Here is a 19,751-nt window from a genome sequence, read left to right on the forward strand (position 1 = left end):
CTCTTACGACAGGCACCCCTTTATTTGCAGTTTTGCTTTCTTTGGTTTCAGGTTGATTACAAAGCTGAAGAGGTTGGGGAAGGACTGCTTCTCCTGGACTGAAAGTTATTGAACAAAGAAGCCGCTCATTTTAATCTAAGAAGGCTAGATTGAAAGCGTAATCATACAAATAGCATACCCATAATTTCTTATTAACTTCTCCAGATTGTGTAGCAAGCACATCTTGGCGGTTATAATCACGAGAAGAAGTACATGGACTAGGACTAAAAGAAAACAACACAACTTTTTCAGCGTTTTTGAAAAAGAATAGTGTTATACCTGTGTTTTATTATAAATAACCAGGTTCTGTCATTTTTATCTTCTTGCCAGCAAATGAAAGACATTGTTTCATAAAGCTTCTAAAATGTACATGAATATTTAATTAAATCATATTTCCTTGAGAAAATAAAGTTCATTCGCATTTTTAGCAGACAGTTGTGAGGAGTATATAATTTTCTTAAGACCAGGGTAGCCAGTACCGGTTGCTTGTGGAACAAAACTCCTCAATTTTTTAAAACTTCTTTTTAAAAAATAAACATACAATCATAAGTGTTCATTTACTTTAAAAATTCTAAAGATGAAGAAAATTATTGTATATATATTTAAGTCCTTGTATAAATTACAAAACTCAAGTTTATGTTACAGAGTCCCTTCCCCATAGGAAGCATAAAGCACTTTTGTGGTACCTTTCACCAGTAAATACTTGTATCACATTGAATTTGACAAACAAAATAAAAGTTGATATTGCATCTGTAAGCCCCAAGTGAACATTCTTCTAAGCTGTCTCTCATGATGAATGAACTTCAAAAGTCATTTGATTGCCACAATTTAACTCAATCGCAGATAAAGATATATAAAAGTACTACCTATATTGACTTCAGTAGAAATCTGAAAAAAATCAGTGAATTGCAGACTCTTCTTGCTCGAGGTCAACAAACACCCTTTGGAAGACAACCAAGAGTTGTTTAAGACCGGGACAACAAAATAAAATTATGACAATAATAATTATAACAATAAAAATAACAATAATAAAAATAACACCACCAACAATGAGGTAAACTCCCCTTTAAAAAGGCAATGTGTGTTGCCTGGACTGTCAGGAGAGAGTTCGATTGTACCTGACACCCAAATGTTTTTCCAACCAGAGTTCAGCCAGTTGCATGGTTGAGGCAAAAGTGCTTGCCTTGGATCCTAAGCACATCTTATACTGCTTCGGGTCCAAGTTAGGGTCACAATGAACTGGGTGGAAAATATGTACCACTCCTACTTCTTGACTTCTGAAGGGCCTTAAGCCAGATAGAATAACTTTATTGTAGAGATCTACGTCTTCCAGTCCCCAGCCCTGTATTGAGGTATCAAATCCACCTGCACCCAGAAGATCACTTTTATAAATACAGGTAATTCCATATCCATAGTCTCTCCAGAATCCAGTCTTCTTTGAGAAGACAAAGTCATCATCCCTGGGAGGCTTTCCCCCATTGCTTACCTTTGGGTCATACTGGCTAAAGATGATGGGGTAGTACACCTGTTGTCCCTGAATTGTATTGTCCCTACATCGCTGGAGAAAGTCTCCTCTGAAAATCAAGTCAACATCACAAAATAGCAGCAAAGTATCATTGTCAAACTGGGAGGAAGCCACTTCGAGACCGAGACCTCTGGAAAACTCTCCCTTCATGGGGATCAGGGTCATTTCTGCTTCGCGGTACTTGTTCCGATAGTCTTGTATCAGCTCAATGTGCTTGCTGGCATCTTGGCCAGAATCCCCACTGAAAAGGATAATGACCAGTTTTACGTTCTGCTTGGGGATAAGACAAGTATTTTCAAAGCTCTCCATGAACCTCAGGAAAATGTCGTACCTTCCAACGAGAGGAACGAGGATGTGTATTTTCTTTTCGTTGTGCCCTCCCATTTCTTTGCCTCCTTGAAAAGAGGATAGTATCTTTAACGAGTTAGATATAAAGGAAGATGACTGAGTGTCACTGTTAATACTCTCCACGAGACTGTTGACATCCAGCTCTTCCGTTTCTCGGAAGAAAGGCTTGCTGAACAACTGCTGAAGGTAGGCATGCCGCCTCACCGGCACGGTCACTTTTCTCCCCTTGTGCCTTTTGTATAAGAGGAGCAAATCCAAAATGTACTCCACGCCGTGCATAGGATCAACCCTGCGGTAGCCATACTGGATTTCCTTGAAGTCAATGACCCGGCCCCTACTCTTGGCATTCTCATTGATCATCTCCATCACCTGTAGGACGGTGTCATCCAGCGCCGTTCGGAGGATGCTGCTGATGCTCTGTCGAGGAGGCTGGTTCTCAGATGCCGAGTAAAGGAGCTTTCCTGTCAGGAACTCCCATTCTATCACCTCATCCCTCTCCCGAGGCTGGAAGTGGTTGAAAGAAGGCATCACTCCCAGCTGCTGATCCTCTTTGCTCACTTCACTGTCGCTGAGCTTGCTCATCAGCGCCCTCTCGCGGTGGAGCTGGATGGTGCGGTAGCGAAGTTCGGAAATTTTGCGGCTCAGCATGTAATTATGAAGCCTGTATTGGTAGGCAGGCCTTTTGTTGGGATGAAGGGTTATGGCTGCGTGGATTTTGCTATTGTGAAGGTCTTGAATATAACCCTTTCGATTGTGTTCATAATTTTCATGGAACAGTTGCTGCATCTGAAAAGCAAAAGGAAACCAGTACATCAAATTTTAAAAGAAATGAAGCAATAAACTAAAACGTCAATTAAAATATTAATAAAATTAGTTACATGGTATTTTGGAACAAAATGGCTTGTCAAATCTATATATAAAAGAAATAAAAATAGATTTTAATGTCAAATTCATATGCTCAAATACTGCAAACTAACCTGTCAATTCATATGCATAGTTCCAACTAACCTCCAGCTATATATTTTGAAGTAAAGAATCTTTGTCCCTCTACCCATTCTAAAATCACCCTAAAGTATCAAAGAAAACAAGAATTGAATATATCCATAACCCTTTAATGGATCACTCTCAGGGAGAGGCACAGTGGTAGAGAATGGATTTTCCAAAATATGGTGAGGGTGGGGGTGGGGTGGGGATGGGTTTTCAACTGAAGGGTGACCTCAATGATGTCCTGTTGCTTGGAATGACACTATCACCCTCCCAAAACATAAGTAAATTTTTATTTAGTATCCTGATATACCATTTTTATAGAATAAATTCTTGGTAAAGTAAGGTGGGACAGAAACTACATCGATCTATGCTATTGGTTTAAAGGATCATATCCAAAATCAGACATGCTTGACATCATTATGTACCAGAAAGTCTCTCTGTTAGTCTAGAACAAGTTCTGTACTTTAGGTTAGAAACAAAAATGAGGGAAAGGTAGAATTACGAGAGCACACTTCAAACGGCCAGCTAATTCCTCCTATACCAATCAGTAAAGAATTCTCTATCACACCCATTAAGATAAGTACTAAAGAAAGAAGAGAAAGAAGAGAAGGAGAAATCTGTGACTTCATTAATGAATAAGGACAAAAGAAATACTGCAAACCTAAGAATACATATCCAAAGCAAGTAAAAGTCATTGATCTATCAAATATTAGACCAGTGATCGGCAAACTCGTTAGTCAACAGAGCGGCAAGCCGTGGGTTGGGAGCCGCATGTGGCTCCGAGCTGCAGTTTGCCGACCATTGAAATAGACAATACAATTTCCATAAAAAAGAACTCAAGGAATGGAGAAATGAGCTTAAAGAAGATAATAAAACTACCAATAGTTATATTACAAGAAGCATAGAAAGAGATTTCTGGCAAACACAGGAAGAAGAGACTTGTGAAAATTATCAAAATAATTGGAATTAAAAGAGGTTAAAAGTTTGGAGATATATATCTCTGGGTATATACATATACTTCATATACATACATATACACATATACACATACACACACACACACACACACACACACATATATATATATATATATATATATTTAATATAGACTTAAAAGTATGGATACCTATTTAATACTATTAAATATGTGCTAAAGGAGGTAAAAATATGTCTGAGGGATATACTATACTTAAAATAAAAGCTGATATATGTATGCAATTAGGCCAAGAGAAAAACAAAATAAAATAAACAAATAGAACCCACTTTGGCCCTAAGTAATAAAAGAATGAATCTTGTCACACCATTTTCCACAGCAACATTCCATGTTGAAAAACAGTAGACCCCAATGAAGCAAATTAATGATTCATAATTTTATATTCAATCAAACTGGAGCTCAAGTTATTCCAACCAAGTGAGAGTTCAAATTTTATTGCAAAAATAAATAGTTCCTGACATGTAAGAACTTGTGCCAGATTGGTGGTGGTAAATTCTTTGATACTTCTCCCATAGAAAGGTGGGGTCTGTGTCCCCTTCTCTTAAGTTTGGGTGACTTTGTGACTACTCTAACTAGTAGACCACAGTAGAGTGACACTGTGCCAGTTTCCAGATTAGCGACTTCTGTCTTTTGGCACTGTCACTCTGCAGAAGCCAGCTGCTAAGTAAGAAGTCTCAGTTAGTTTCCTTGTTGCTGGCAAGGTCCTTCAGTAAAATGTGCTATAGCAGAATCCTTGTTCCAATCCTAGTGTCAGAGATGAAGTATCTCTTTTTAAAACATTAAAGTTCCTTTCCAGTGCTAGTTTGCAAAGAGTTTTTATCATGGATGAATTTTATGTTGAGCAAATGTTTTTTTCTCTACCCAGTAAGAAGATTTTGGGATTTTTTTTTCTTTTTTTTTTTTTTTTTCTGTTATGGTGATTTGCACTGGTTGATTTTTTTTTTATTTTTTTATTCCTTGACTAAACTCATCATGATCCCGATATATTATCCTCTTTACATTTGGCTGGAATATATTTACAAATGTTTGTTTAGTATATACTATAAGATATCAACTCTCCCTAATTGGTATAGAGATTCAGTGTAGTTCTGGTATAAATCTCATCATAAAAAGTTGCTATTAATATTAACAAGTTGATTCTGAAATTTATATAGAAATGAAAAGTCAAGGATACTCAGAACAATTTTACAAAAAAGATATACTACTAATGGGAAGTTATTTAGACAGTATGATATTGGTATAAGGATAAATAGAACAAAGGACCAAAATAAACCATAAATAAATGTACACATGACATAGGACTTATCATTTGACTTATAACAAATATGACACTGAAGAATGAAGGGTGGTCTTTTCAGTAAACAGTACAAGATCACTTGGATATTCATATGAAACCTGATAAAAACATTCCACAATTTTAAAAAATCCATCTCAGATGAATTGTCTGTCTTTTAAAGGCAAAAGAATTTAATTTCTAAAAGTTAACATGAGAAAATACCTTTATGACTTCTGGTTACATGGAGATTCCTTATATATGACACAAGGTACTAATCATAAAAATAGGTTTATAAATTAGGCTGCATTAAAATTAAAAACTCTGTTCCTCAAAAACACCATTAAGAGATCATTAAAAGGATCCTGACTGGCATGGCTCAGCGGTTGAGCATCGACCTATGAACCTGCAGGTCACGGTTCCAGGTGAGGGTACATGCCCAGGCTGTGGGCTCTATCACCATTGGGGGGTGTGCAGGAGGCAGCCAATTGATGATTCTCTCTCTCTCTCTCTCTCTCTCTCTCTCTCTCTCTCTCTCTCTCTCTCTCTCTCTCTCTCTCTCCCTCCCTCCCTCCCTCCCTCCCTCCGCTTCCTTTCTGAAATCAGTAAAAATATTTTAAAAATATTTCCTTTATGATAATAAAGGAAAACTAGACAGTGGGACAAACATTTTTAACAGATCTTACCAAAAATGACTAAAACCCAGAATATGTAATGAATCCATATAAATTAGTAAGAAAGGACAAACCCAATTAAAAATGAGAAAAAAAACCTGAATGAGCACTTCACAAAAGATAATATGCAAATACCCAATAAACATATAAATACATTTTCTAGTTCATTCATCATTAGAGTAATGCTATTTAAAGTCACAATGATATAACATTATGGACTTAAAGAATGCCTAAAACTGAACATACTGATAATGCACTATCAAGATCTGGAACTTTCCTATGTGGTTTGTGAGAATGGAACTTGGTTCAAACACTATGGAAAACTGTATCAACTAAAATGACCATAAACGCCGGAACCGGTTTGGCTCAGTGGATATAGTGTCAGCCTGCGGACTGAAGGGTCCCGGGTTCCATTCCAGTCAAGGGCATGTACGTTGGTTGTGGGTACATCCCCAGTAGGATGTGATAGATGACTCTTTCATCGATGTTTCTAACTCTCTATCTCTCTCCCTTCCTCTTTTTAAAAATCAATAAAATATATTTAAAAAATAAATAAAATGACCATATACATTCCTGAGACTCTAGATTAGGGGTGTCGAACTCAATCAGAGAAGGGGCCAAAATCTAAAATCCAGCCTAAATCGCGGGCCAAATGGTTTACTGAACAGTCATAAACTGTCATTGTGATGGAAACGCAGCGGAGTGCAGTGATGACAGCGCGGTGCGGGCCACATTGCAAGGCCTGGTGGGACGGATTTGGCCCACGGGCCTTGTGTTTGACACATGTGCTCTAGATATATGTCTGATAAAAATGCATTCTACTCTAGATATATGCCTGATAAAAATGCATACATTCGTGCACCTAACATATATAAGAATTTTCATAGTATCATTATTCAAAATACCCTCAAACTGAAAATAACTCAAATGTACATCAAGAGTAGACTAGATAAATAAATATAATGTATTCATTTAATAGAAAACAAGACATAAATTAAAAAAATGAAACACTATGATTCACAACAATATGGGCAGATCTCACAAACAAGTGAAAGAAGCCATATACAAAGAAATACATTTGCTTTATTCTATTTATATGGTAGTCAGAAACAGGTAAAGCTAACCTATTGTTAGCTATTAGAATAGTGATCAAAGATCAAAAGAGGGAGCTGGGAGCTGTAGAGTGCTGTTATTGTTGATCTAGGTCATCGCCACAGGTATGCATTCCATTTGTGAACATTCATTGAATTGTTATTTAAGATGTTTGTCGGTTATACTCCACTGAATAAAATACTTTATTTTAAAAGTATACATATACGTGCATGTAGAATTAGGAAGATTTTCAAATATGTGTGTACATAAATGTGTGTGTGAATATGTGGGTGGAGAGAGAGAGAAAAAAAATGTTTTCCTAAAAAAGGTGACCTAAGAGGAATAAGGCCAAGACCATAGCAGATCCTTTATCATCAGTATTTCATCTGGTTGCTTTTCCATACTCAGATTTTTCAAATCAACATCCTTTGGCTTTGAAGATGGGAACTGTAGACATTTCGAGAAGGATTTTGGGTTTGATTCAAGACTTTGATTTGATTCAGTTTCATCCTTTTTTTTTTTTTTCCTGATAACACATGCCAATTGTTATTTGAAACTATGAACTATGTTAAATCAAATTAAATCTATAACATGCAGTAGGTTGGTATATCTCCATTTTTGTAGTATTATTATTTTTACCCGAATTTAAAAAACATTTTACTTTATGTAATTTTCCATATATATTTTTTTTATTTCTATGCAAGGTTAAAAAAAAAAAACCTTCTGAATACACACAGACTACTATTTATACCACCTCTAAAAAGTATTGACTATCTGAAACTATTCTTTCTTAAGGCATGCTTTATATTACTAAGAAAAAGGAAACATTGCTTAGAAATAAACTGTTAAACTGCAGACTTATCTAGCTCTTTTAGTGATACTGATATGATTAACGCTGGACAATTTGATAAAGATGACATTTTGTAATAGAACAAATGATGTCTAGTACTGAGAGGTTTAACTAAGTTGCAACACTCATCATTTATAACCCAAGCTATCTCTATAGTGCTTATCTTTCTAATGTATTCCTTTTCACCAAGACAGGGATGGGGGCAATCCTTAAAATGAACTCATTACAGCCCTAGCCGGTTTGGCTCAGTGGATAGAGTGTCAGCCTGTGGACTGATGGGTCCTGGGTTTGATTCCGATCGCGGACACATGCCCAGATTGTGGGCTCCATCCCCAAATGGTGGGCGTGCAAGAGGCAGCTGACCAATGATTCTCTCTCACCACTGATGTTTCTCTCTCTCCCTCTCCCTTCCTCTCTGAAATCAATAAAAATATGTATGAAAAAAGTAGCACGTTACTACATACTTCAGGTAGTACAGTAATAATGAGAACATCTTGAATTTATATTACATTTTCCATTGGGAAGCATACAGCATACACAAATCTACTTTTATAGTATATATGGGGCTCCAAGCTATACAAGGATAGATATGAAAATGTTACAGATAAGAATGTTTAAGGGTCTGGCTATGGAGTTAGCCAGATTTGGATTTGAGTACTGGCTCCACAGCTCCTAATCTCAGTCTCCTTATTTACAAAAGGGAAAATGCCAACTACCTCAATGAACATTAAAAAGTTTCTAAAAAAGAAAATAATATATACAATGCTTAGCATTGTGTGTGGCTCACAGAAAACACTTCATAAATGATAGCTGTATGAACAATAAATAGTCAGGGATTTGCCAACCTGCCCCTGAGATTGCTCTTTTTAGCTGGGGGTTTTCAGAGAATGAGAGTTGCACTCTTTGATTGGCTCGCTGCATCGTTGCTCACGTCTAGAAACGCCTGGGAAGTGATGATTTGAGCACACACACACTCAGTGATTCAATGTATCTAGCATGCCATCCAGGCACCTTCTGCTAACAAAAGTCCTCAACATTTTGCTAAAAGAAAGATAACTTACTGTAGAGATTTCAGAAAACCAAGGCTCAAGAGGGCTCCGTGCCGAAACCGGTTTAGCTCAGTGGATAGAGCGTCGGTCTGTGGACTGAAAGGACCCAGGTTCAATTCTGGTCAAGGGCATGTACATTGGTTGTGGGCACATCCCCGGTAGGGGGTGTGCTGGAGGCAGCTGGTTGATGTTTCTCTCTCATCGATGTTCCTAGATCTCTCTCCCTCTCCCTTCCTCTCTGTGGAAAACCAATAAAATTTATTTTTAAAAAGAGGGCTCTGATTTAACCGAAGTTCTAATGACAAGAATGACATTATGACTAAAGCTAGAATAAGCAGCTAGATTTGCTGCTAAATTTTGCATGTAGCATATTGTTTTAAAGTGTAAAATTTACTTTTAAATGTATATTACTTATGTGAAATAGTTCAGGACCTCTGATTTAACTTGGCTTCCTCTCCTTTACAGAATTTTCAAGTGATGTCATGGTGCCTCCAGAGCCTTATCCTGAAAGGGGAAATCATGTCACAGTAACAAAATCACAGCAGCAATTAACATCAATGTGTCCATCTGACCCCAGAGCTGTAAGTGCATCCATCACTCAAAACCTCACCCTCTGGGAAGGAAATGATTTGAGAAGTTATAAACAACTTATTAGAAAAATCCAGAGTGGAAGAATAAATGCCAAAATACAGTTGTATGTTATTAATCTTCTACTAGATTAAACTTCCATTTCCTCCTTAGATTTATTACTAATGAAAACATAGCAGAGGTAATTTCTGTAATGATCACAGCCATGCAAATTAAGGGCCTTGAACTTCAGCAATTAAAATCTTAAAAGGAACAGTAAGGGGGCACAAGGTGACTTTTGGAGCAATGCAAAGTTCAAAAAAAACTAGACTGTGGCAATGGTTGCACACTGTATCATTTTACTTAGTATTATTAAACTGGGGAGAGTTTGCAGAATGTAAGTTATACCTCAAAAAAGGCTAGTTTTAAAAAGACATAGGGCATGTTAAAAATAAAATACAGCAGGCTCCAGCTTTAGAGTGGAAGAGAGAATGGAACAATACGTCGTCACTAAAATATGTGTAGGAGTTCCCAGAAGTCGAGGAGGTTGAGCAGGATCATCTGGAAGCAAGTGGAGACAAAAGGCCAAGCAGAGCAATGTCAGTGGCAAAAGGGCTCAAGAACAGCAGATACCAAAGTAACCAGGAAAAATACACTGTCTGGCAATGGTTCTATGCATGTGACTGTGGGAGCAGGAACTACGCTGACCAGGGTGGGTACATGAGGCCCTGGTGGAAATGCTTTGCTTCAGAGAAGTAGAAAGGATGTAGAAGAGACAGAGCCACCAAAAGCAAAGAACTAAGCAGCTCATGTTTTCATGAGGCAGGTTTAATCGGAGACAGCAGAGAGGACCAATGCCTTCTCGTGGTGCAGATTAGCAAACCCAGAACTATAACATCTCTGCCCAAATATTGATAAATCCCTGGTGACAGAGAGAGAGGTGACTGTGGGTGGTGGGCACACAATGCAATGCACAGGTGATGTGTCATAGAAATGTACACTGAAACCTACATAATCTTATTAACCAATGTCACCCCAATAGATGTGATTAAAAAACAAACCTATGGTGAAGGGCTTTCTTTCCAGGAGAGAGTAATGTTTCCAGAGATAAGTATGTTTCCTAAAAAGAGGGAAAGAGTATAGCACTAACACACAATTTCTATTTAAAAAAACAAAAACTAGATGAAAAACTAGCCTTCACCCCGTGCCCCTCCCCAAAACAAACAAACAAACAAACAAACAAACAAACTCCTGTAGCCATGAAACTGAGGAAAACATTAAGCAACTGTTTTATAATACACTAGAGGCTCGGTGCACAAATCTGTGCATGGGTGAGGTCCCTCAGCCTGGCCAGCAATTGGGGTAAATGGGGTGGGGGCAGCTGGCAATGGGAGGGGGCTGGCTGGGGTAGGGACTGCGGGAGGTTGACTGTGGGAGCATACTGATCACCAGGGGGCAACTCCTGTATTGAATATCTGCCCCCTGGTGGTCAGTGTATGTCATAGCAACTGGTCAAACTGTCGTTTGGTCACTTAGGCTTTTATATATATATATATATATATATATATATATATATATATATATATATATATATATATATATATATATGAAGCATTCTACCTTTGAAAATAACATAAAAGAAATATAAGACCTCAAGGATGTGATGGTAAGATGTAATGCTAACTCACAGACCTAAGAAGTAAAGAAAGAATTAAAAATAAACTACCACAGATATGAAAAAAAGAAGAAGAAGAAGAAGAAGAAGAAGAAGAAGAAGAAGAAGAAGAAGAAGAAGAAGAAAAATATAGACACTGGAAAGCTCAGATAGAAAAAAATAAAAATTAAGAAAACTTGCCGCCAAAGCCGGTTTGGCTCAGTGGTAGAGCGTCGGTCTGCGGACTGAAAGGTCCCAGGTTCGATTCCGGTCAAGGGCATGTACATTGGTTGTGGGCACATCCCCAGTCGGGGGTGGGCAAGAGGCAGCTGGTCGATGTTTCTCTCTCCTCGACGTTTCTAACTCTCTATCCCTCTCAATTCCTCTCTGTGTAAAATCAATCAAATATATTAAAAAAAAAAAAAGAAAATTAAGAAAACTAAAAAATGTAATAGAAATAAGTATAAGATGAAAGTAATCCTAAAATATGGACTATAGAGCTTCATGCATGCAACATAGATAAACTGGGAAACACTACATGGTATACTGAAACAAGCATATTTTAAAGGAAAAACATGCAAAAGTGTAGATTTAAAGAAAATAGTAAAATGGATTAGAAAAACAATTTAGAACTTTGAGGAGCATTTGGTATGTAGTAACCGCTATTTGAGTTGTAAGAGTTAGCTATTATTATTGTAGTTGTTGTGTTTACTATTATTATTAGTGTAGGTATTGACTGCATGTGTAAATAAAAATGATCGTGATTAAGTTTTCCTCATAAAATAATTGGAATATACTTAGTATAGCCATCTTTTGATGTCAGATCATCAATCAAAGACTAAAATACTTACTTGACATTATTGAGATCTCTGCTCAAATGAAGAGAAAATAAGAGGCCAAGCCATGATTGGAAAGCTGTTTGCAAACATCTTTCATAATTGCATTATTATTTTTTTCTATTAAGTAGAATATTTCCTTCATTTAATTGTATAAAGGAGCTTTTTCAATTTAGTGCAAGTTATTTTGTTCCTATCACGCCACTCATTTTTCCTCAAAAGAAAGAACTCCACTAACTTAAAAAAATTCTCTCTGAATCCCTTCCTGGGTATGAGATTCAGAGAAAAGGATGGATTCTTGTTCTAGGAAGTACAGACTGTAAATGTGAATAATTAATGAAGGTAAATAAGGAAGTAAATCATTAGAGAGGTATAAAATATAATGGTGCATTTGCCCTACAAATATTTAATCTAATTTTAGAGCTTGTTTGGAGGTTCTAGCAGGGGAGCGCAGCTACTCGTATACCCTTGACCAAAGACCGGTCCTCTCCTCTTGGGGGAAAGTCGTCCTCTTCGACCGAGCGTGCAGCTTCGGGAGGGACGCACATGGATCAGTGAGGGAGGAGGGGGACACCCGCCTAGCCAGCCAGATCAGCCGAATCAACCCTGGCGATCAACGGGGTGACAGATGTCGCAGCCAGATCGCCCTCACATCCTAATTTAATTCTCTATGATTTAGTTATGCATTATTACATAACCACATGAAGAGTTTTATTGCCCTTAATGCAAATTCCTAATGATCTTTTTGCTTTAAAATCAGTATTTATAGAATGATTCTAAGCAAAATAGTGAATTTTATAATTAAAACTATTAGTCTTCCTCAATTCTTATCTTCAAATATTAATAGTAAAGTTCTTAAGGTGTGTCTAGTAATAATGACACAATTAAAACAGTACCTAATTTAAAAATTAAAGGGAAATACACTTATATCATTCCACAATTATAGAAAAAATAAAAATGTCAAAGGGTACAGCTTGGATAATTTGTCACATAAAATTAAAAGCATTATTTTGCTACTGAGATTTATAAATATAATAGCCCCTGGAAATAGCCAAATCTAATACAGAAACTGTACTTTAAAAATTTACTGTACAGCATGTAATAAAATTATATGGAGCTAAATACATGTATGTGTGCATATATGCACATATAAATACAAGTAAAACTGGGGAAATCTGAATGAGACCAGGTGAATATATCAATGTCAATATCCTGACTGTGATATTTAAGTACTGTTTTGTAAGATTTAGCCATCGGGAGAACCTAGCTAAGGGATACATGAAATTTTTTTGCATTGCTTTTTTTTTCTTAATATTTTTTATATTATTTTTTAAAATATATTTTATTGTTTTTTTACAGAGAGGAAGGGAGAGAGATAGAGAGCTAGAAACGTCAACGAGAGAGAAACATTGACCAGCTGCCTCTTGCACACCCCCTACTGGGGATGTGTCCGCAACCAATGTCCATGCCCCTGACCGGAATCGAACCTGGGACCTTTCAGTCCGCAGACTGACACTCTACCACTGAGCCAAACCAGTTTCGGCTGCATTACTCTTTTTACAACTGCATATGGATCAATAATTATCTAAAAATAAAGGTTGAATTAAAACTATATGCAGAAAATTTTAAAATAAAGTACTTTGTCTCTTTTTCTTTTCTTTCTTTCTTTCTTTCTTTCTTTCTTTCTTTCTTTCTTTCTTTCTTTCTTTCTCTCTCTCTCTCTTTTTTTTTTTTTTAAAGAAATCACCCCAAAGTATACTTAAAAGTATCAGGTATTTAAAACTTGTAGTCCATAGACTGTAGTTGTGATTTTAATTTTTTTTTTTTTTTGAACCACAGGGCTTTGAATTAATTTGATTTTGAAAAATAAAAAGTGAGGAGTGTATTGTCTAGTGAGTTTTAGTCCCACAAACTTCATGCTTGTTTTACGAATTTTAGTTGCATGGGGACATTTATGTTCTTGGGTATCTCTTTAAAGTAAATAAAACATATTTTTAAATGTCTTCCTTTTGAAATCCTACCATGTGCTAACAGAGATGAACCCTGAGGGCATTATACTAAATGAAATAAGCCTGTCACAAAAAGACAACTACTGTATGATGCCACTTCTCTGAAGTAGGGAAACTCAGCCCGGCTGGCATGACTCAGTGGTTCAGAGTCAAACTATGAACCAGGAGGTCACGGTTTGATTCCTGGTCAGGACATATGCCCAGGCTGTGAGCTTGATCCCCAGTGGGGGGCACGCAGGAGGCAGCCAATCAATGATACTCCCTCATCATTGATGTTTTTAAGTCTCTCTTCCTTTTTTTCAGAAATAAATAAAACATTAAAATATATTTATATATACATAAATAAATAATGTAAACTCATATAAACAGAAAGTAGAACGGTAGTTTCAGGGGCTGGGGGATTGGAATGGAGAGTTGTTTAATGGGCACAGACTTTAGTTTTGCAGATGAAGAAAAAGTTCTACTAGAGATCTGTTGCACAACATTGTGAATATGGTTGACAAGACTGAATTTTATACTTAAAAATTATTAAGATGGTGGAAAAAAAAATCACTTCCTTTTTATTTCACATGGTCCTCACCTAAATAGGACTATAATTCACAGTCTGGCCAATTACTATACTTTGCTATGAAATTTGATCCAGGTGAGCTTCATTCATGGGCAAGACCTCTCTCATGGTAGCAATAAGGGGTTCCCGTTGCCGGTTCACACGTTGCACATTGTAATCCCGCAGACAGAAAGGCAAACCTTGCCACCCAAACCAGCTAGAGAAGTGACGCGAGAGAGACAGTGTGTGGAGAGCGTTGCGCTCGGACTTTCTGGTTCTCAGAAAGTAGGTCCTTTTCTGTTTCAGGTAGATTAGTTGTGGCTCTGTCACGTGTGACCAAAGGAATCCTGTTGAAAACGAGTTGATAAACTGATATGCTCTAATTTCAGTTGTCCACTAACGATCTTTATGATTCCTTAGTGCTGCTGCTTGATTAGCTAGTTCAGTCTTGGTTGGAATCCGGTCTCACATGGCCATTCTGTACCATTAAAACTGGTACTTTTCTTCCTTCTACATTGCATTTTGATAGTTATTTTAGTTTTAAAAAAATCTGTCAGACCACACAGAAAAAAGCTCCCAGATTTTATAGTATATGATCAAGTGTTCTCAACAGTATATTCTCTACGGTTTAAAAATACTTTCAGGTAACATAAAATAATCGTGTGACACAGGTTTCCCAGCAGGGTATGTTTTGGACATATGCTATCTAGAGCAAATATCAAAGAGATTTAAAATCAGAAAGAAATTACTAAGCTTATCAAATTTCAGTTTATAATGTTATATAGCACCTAGTACATAATCACTTTTAGTTAAATAAACACATATACCTTAATTTAAATTATCCTGTGAGAATTAAAAAAAAACACCCTTATTAAAAACTACTAATGATAATTGAACGCGACTGCTCATCAATTTGCCCAATATAAGGACATTCAAGCAATGGTCACATAGATGCATCCTGGCCTATAGTTAGGATAATAGTGGATGACTGTCAAAACCTACTCAATTCACTTCCCTTGTAGATATTTAAACATTTTTGGTAAACTGTGCAGTAAACGTTTGCATTCGCTATTTCCTGAAACTTTTTTTCTACTCATAATTTATTGCAGGGAAGAGGCAAAGAAGAATTTAAAGAGCTTGTCAAGGTGGCACTTTGCAAGCAGCACAATCCTTTTTTCATGTAATACCGATATACACTGAGTGACCAGATTATTATGATCTCTGAACACATACTCTGTGTGTGTGTGTGTGTGTGTGTGTGTGTGTGTGTGTGTGTGTGAGGCCTGGTGCATGAATTTGTGCATGAGTGGGGTCTGCCAGCCTGGCCAGGGGGAGGGAACATGGGCAGTTGGCTGGCCTGCCTGTTGGTCAAACTCCTGGTAGAGCAGACAATTTGCATATTAGCCTTTTATTATTGTATATAGAATATACACTGAGTAGCCAGATTATTAAGTATTCAGAGATCATAATAATCTGGCCACTCAGTGTAATTTATCCCTTACGGTGGTTTGATTTATCACACCATAACTAATAACAAACAATAGGAAGGAGAAGAGGTATCACTTCCAAACTAGGCTTTCAAGATGTCTGCAAAGAAAACGTAAAGGTTGCCATACAAGTCTGTGAGGCTTAATGAACACATTGTACCAATTGGAGGGAATGTATGGACTGTATGATGGCACTGATCACGCACACAATCACACCTCACTTTCCAAATGAAAAGAAGAGAAAACAATTTGTTTTTTACTCCATGGGTTTTATTCCAGTTATGAAACATTTCAAATCTCAAGTGGATTCCTATGTAACTAAAGATGCTAAAGCTAAAGTGAAAGATTTTCTTGGTTGCTGCTGCAGCTGATTTTTTTTATTTCTATTCTCCCTCAATTCCAGCAACCAGCCATTGTACCTCATGAAAAATTATGAGCTTATCTGGTTCTGCATAAACACCATGCCATTCACTAGCAGGTCTAAGAATGGGGCAGATAAGGATGAGGAAAAACATGATATTTTCTACAAAGACTTTGACTACATAACGGTTTTTAGTGATCCTCATGAATGTTTCTAGAGTAACCTTCAGGGCAATGTGGAATGCTTGCTGTGTGTAGGAAGCTAATGTTTGATGACCTTCCAACAAAAAGAAGGGCCACGGCATAGTGTTCAATGTTAACTGTTTATGTTCAGTTTCTTATGTCAGTAGATCTGGGTTCAAATATATTCTGACCAAACCATCACTGCTCTAAGCCTCCAAACATTTGGGCCACCTGATTCACTCATTTATTATATTAAGAATACTCACTGAGTTTCTAAAATGTGTCAGTTGCTAGAGATAGAGCAATTAAAAAATATATATATATATATATTTTATTGATTTTTTTACAGAGAGGAAGGGAGAGAGATGGAGAGCTAGAAACGTCGATGAGAGAGAAACACCAACCAGCTGCCTCTTGCACATCCCCAACTGGGGATGTGCCCGCAACCAGCATACATGCTCCTGACCGGAATCGAACCTGGGACCTTTCAGTCAGCAGACTGAAGCTCTACCACTGAGCCAAACCGGTTTCGGTGAGATAGAGCAATTTTTAAAAGAAACACAGTCCCTGCCCTCCCGGAGCTAACTGGCTGGATGGGGGAGACAAGCACTAATTACACAAACTCATAAACAGCTGTGCAGCTTGGACAAGTGCTCATTGCACTAATTGTGCCAGATTGCACTTGCTGCTTTATTTGACCACATGCCTTTCTAGATGGCCTGATTCCAGAGGGTAGCCTGGGCCTGATAACTAATAAAATACTTATGTGTAATTTTTAATGAATACATGCTCCCCAAAACTAGTTGTTGATCAAAGAGAGGTCAAAATATGTATTGAAAGCATTTTAATTCTCCCATGAAAAATCCTCAGCATTCCACATTATTTCCAAGGTTCCTAAATGTTTCTTTAGATCAAAAAGTAAAGTGTAATCAAGCACTCATACACCTGCATTACACGCGACTTGGTACAGATCTTAAAGCTTGTCCACCTTCCCGAAGCAGAGCCGGTAGTGCCTCACAGCCCAGTGCTGTTGTGCGGTGAGTGAAGGTGGCCGGATGTCTCTTTAGCAGCTGTAATTGATGTAATCACCCACGCAGGAAGACAGGTGGAGAACACCCACCACCACTCCCGCTCTGTGCCACTGGAATGTGAAGTGACTGTAGGAGACCAAAGGGATTTTCAGTAAGGCTAGACTGCTGAAACAGGTTTGGCTCAGTGGATAGAGCGTTAGCCTGGGGATTGAAAGGTCCCGGGTTCGATTCCGGTCAAGGGCATGTACCTTTGTTGTGGGCACATCCCCAGTGGGAGGTGTGCAAGAGACAGCTGATGGATGATTCTCTCTCATCGATGTTTTTAACTCTCTATCCCTCTCTCTTCCTCTCTGTGAAAAATCAATAAAATATATATTAAAAAATAAGGCTAGACTGTGTCACCTTAATATTTCTGCACAAATAAACAACGTGTTGCTGAGCGGTCACAGTAAATGAGAATGAAAGGTCTTTGCCACCTGCTTCTCCGACTTCTCCCATTCAAGGAACAGGACATAACGGAGGCTTATGTAGGAATTGTTGAAAAGGTGTGGGGGTAGGCCTGGCTTCTGGGGACATTTCAATTACTTATGGAAACAGAGAGAAACGAACCTCTCCTGCATGCTCCTCTGTCACTCTTCCAGCTTGTGCTCATGCATGTCTATTTTGGGTCAAATCTTGGCCCTGGAGTTATAGGCCTGGTTTGGGGATCTGTTCTTTCATTCCTGGTCTGACCTCGGGCAAGTTGTGACTTCTGGGAAAAGAACTCATGGACTGCCCTCTGCACGCTATGAAACATGCTTAAAACAATATCTGGCCTAGATTCCTCAATAGGTATCTTTATTATTATTTAGTAAACTTTAGATGGTGAAGTTTCTTGCAGAGACATCCCTGCTATATGCTAATATCTAATATAGCAGGTTACTAGTAAGTAATCTTTATAATAAAGTTTGAAGATTTTAAGATTGTAAATCATTTGCTGGTAGGAAGAACTTGTATTTTTAGATCTCATCAGGTAAAATCTAGTGGTCTACCAATGGGTGACCAAGATGTCCTTAGCATTGCCTTCATCTTGACTAAACTTCAGACAGAATTCCTCCTGGCTATGGGCGCTGACCTCCCTTTTAAAATAGCATTTACTTTAGAAAGCTTGTATTATAATTGTACATTCACCCTCTGCCTCTTTGAGATATAAATCTTCCAGCCTTTTTTCAGTGTTACAACATAGGAATGTCTTTCTCAAAGACCCTGGGGCCATCTTCTTCAAATGCAATCCTCAAGAAAGATAGGAGCCTTGTCTCCCAGCCTCTCTGAGAGGGTAGGAGTCTAACTTCCACAGACAGAGATTAGCAAACACAGAGGGTCTAATCACATTGACTAAAGTTCCTGCAGGATCCTCAAGTCCTTTTTCCCTAGCTCACCCCTAAGAGTATTTAAAAACAATCTTCCTATTGTTTCAGCAGGAGTGGAGTCCAATCTCTCTCCCCTATCACCATAGTCTTGACTAAAATATTCCTTCCCTGTTTCATTCTGTCCTGTGCCATTTTTCTTTCACGTGTGTCACATGAGTCAGTGTTTATTTAGATCCCTCAATCCACTCTTTGCTCTCATTAACTTAGTAAAGAAAAGGAAAGGAAAGAAAAGAAAAGGAAACGAAGGCCCAAATTAAGATCCTACTCCTTATGGTGTAATCAAGGAAATAAGTAGTGCTTCCTTCCAGCTAATTTTATTAACATTAAAGTTTTATGATAAATTATGAAGATCCCTAGAGCTAAACGCCCAATTAAAATGACATAAGCATGGCAAGATGTCTATTATAATGTTTTTCTTGGAAAAAAAATCCTAATTATAGTTCTGTAGACTTCTGCATGGCACAGCGCTGCTGAGGGGATGGATGGGAATCACAGCTCTAATTAAGAGGTAGGTGTTTCCAAGATGGTGCTAAACTAAAAATACGTGAAGCCTACTTTTTAAAAGTCAAGTGTTCTGGGAATGCAAACATAATTACTTAAGTCATTTTAACTTTATAATTATACTTAGATTTCTGTACTGGAGGCTTTGTTTTTTACATATAAATTTGCACAACAGAAAAAGATAATTTACACAGCAGTGGGCAAAAGTAGGCTTACAGTTGTGAGCACATAAAACAGTCAATAAAGCTATTTTTATAGTCATAACCTGAGTGCCTCTTCCCATACTGAACAAATGTAGACCTACTTTTGCCCATCCCAATCATTTCATGAGACTCA

At 37.6% G+C, this 19,751-nt stretch overlaps 1 protein-coding gene across 1 annotated transcript in view; it reads right to left on the minus strand.

Annotated features, from left to right (window-relative positions):
- Positions 1–283: 283 nt before the first annotated feature.
- Positions 284–19,751, minus strand: part of CHSY3 (chondroitin sulfate synthase 3) — a 226,964-nt gene continuing 207,496 nt past the window's right edge. Inside the window, exon 3 of the mRNA XM_036424098.2 lies at positions 284–2,698. Coding sequence (XP_036279991.1) covers positions 1,136–2,698 — 1,563 coding nt within the window. The 3' untranslated portion in view covers positions 284–1,135. The remainder of the gene's footprint in view (positions 2,699–19,751) is intronic.

This window comes from Pipistrellus kuhlii, unplaced genomic scaffold (genome assembly GCF_014108245.1).
Source record: "Pipistrellus kuhlii isolate mPipKuh1 unplaced genomic scaffold, mPipKuh1.p scaffold_m20_p_8, whole genome shotgun sequence".
Taxonomy (NCBI): Eukaryota; Metazoa; Chordata; class Mammalia; order Chiroptera; family Vespertilionidae; genus Pipistrellus; species Pipistrellus kuhlii.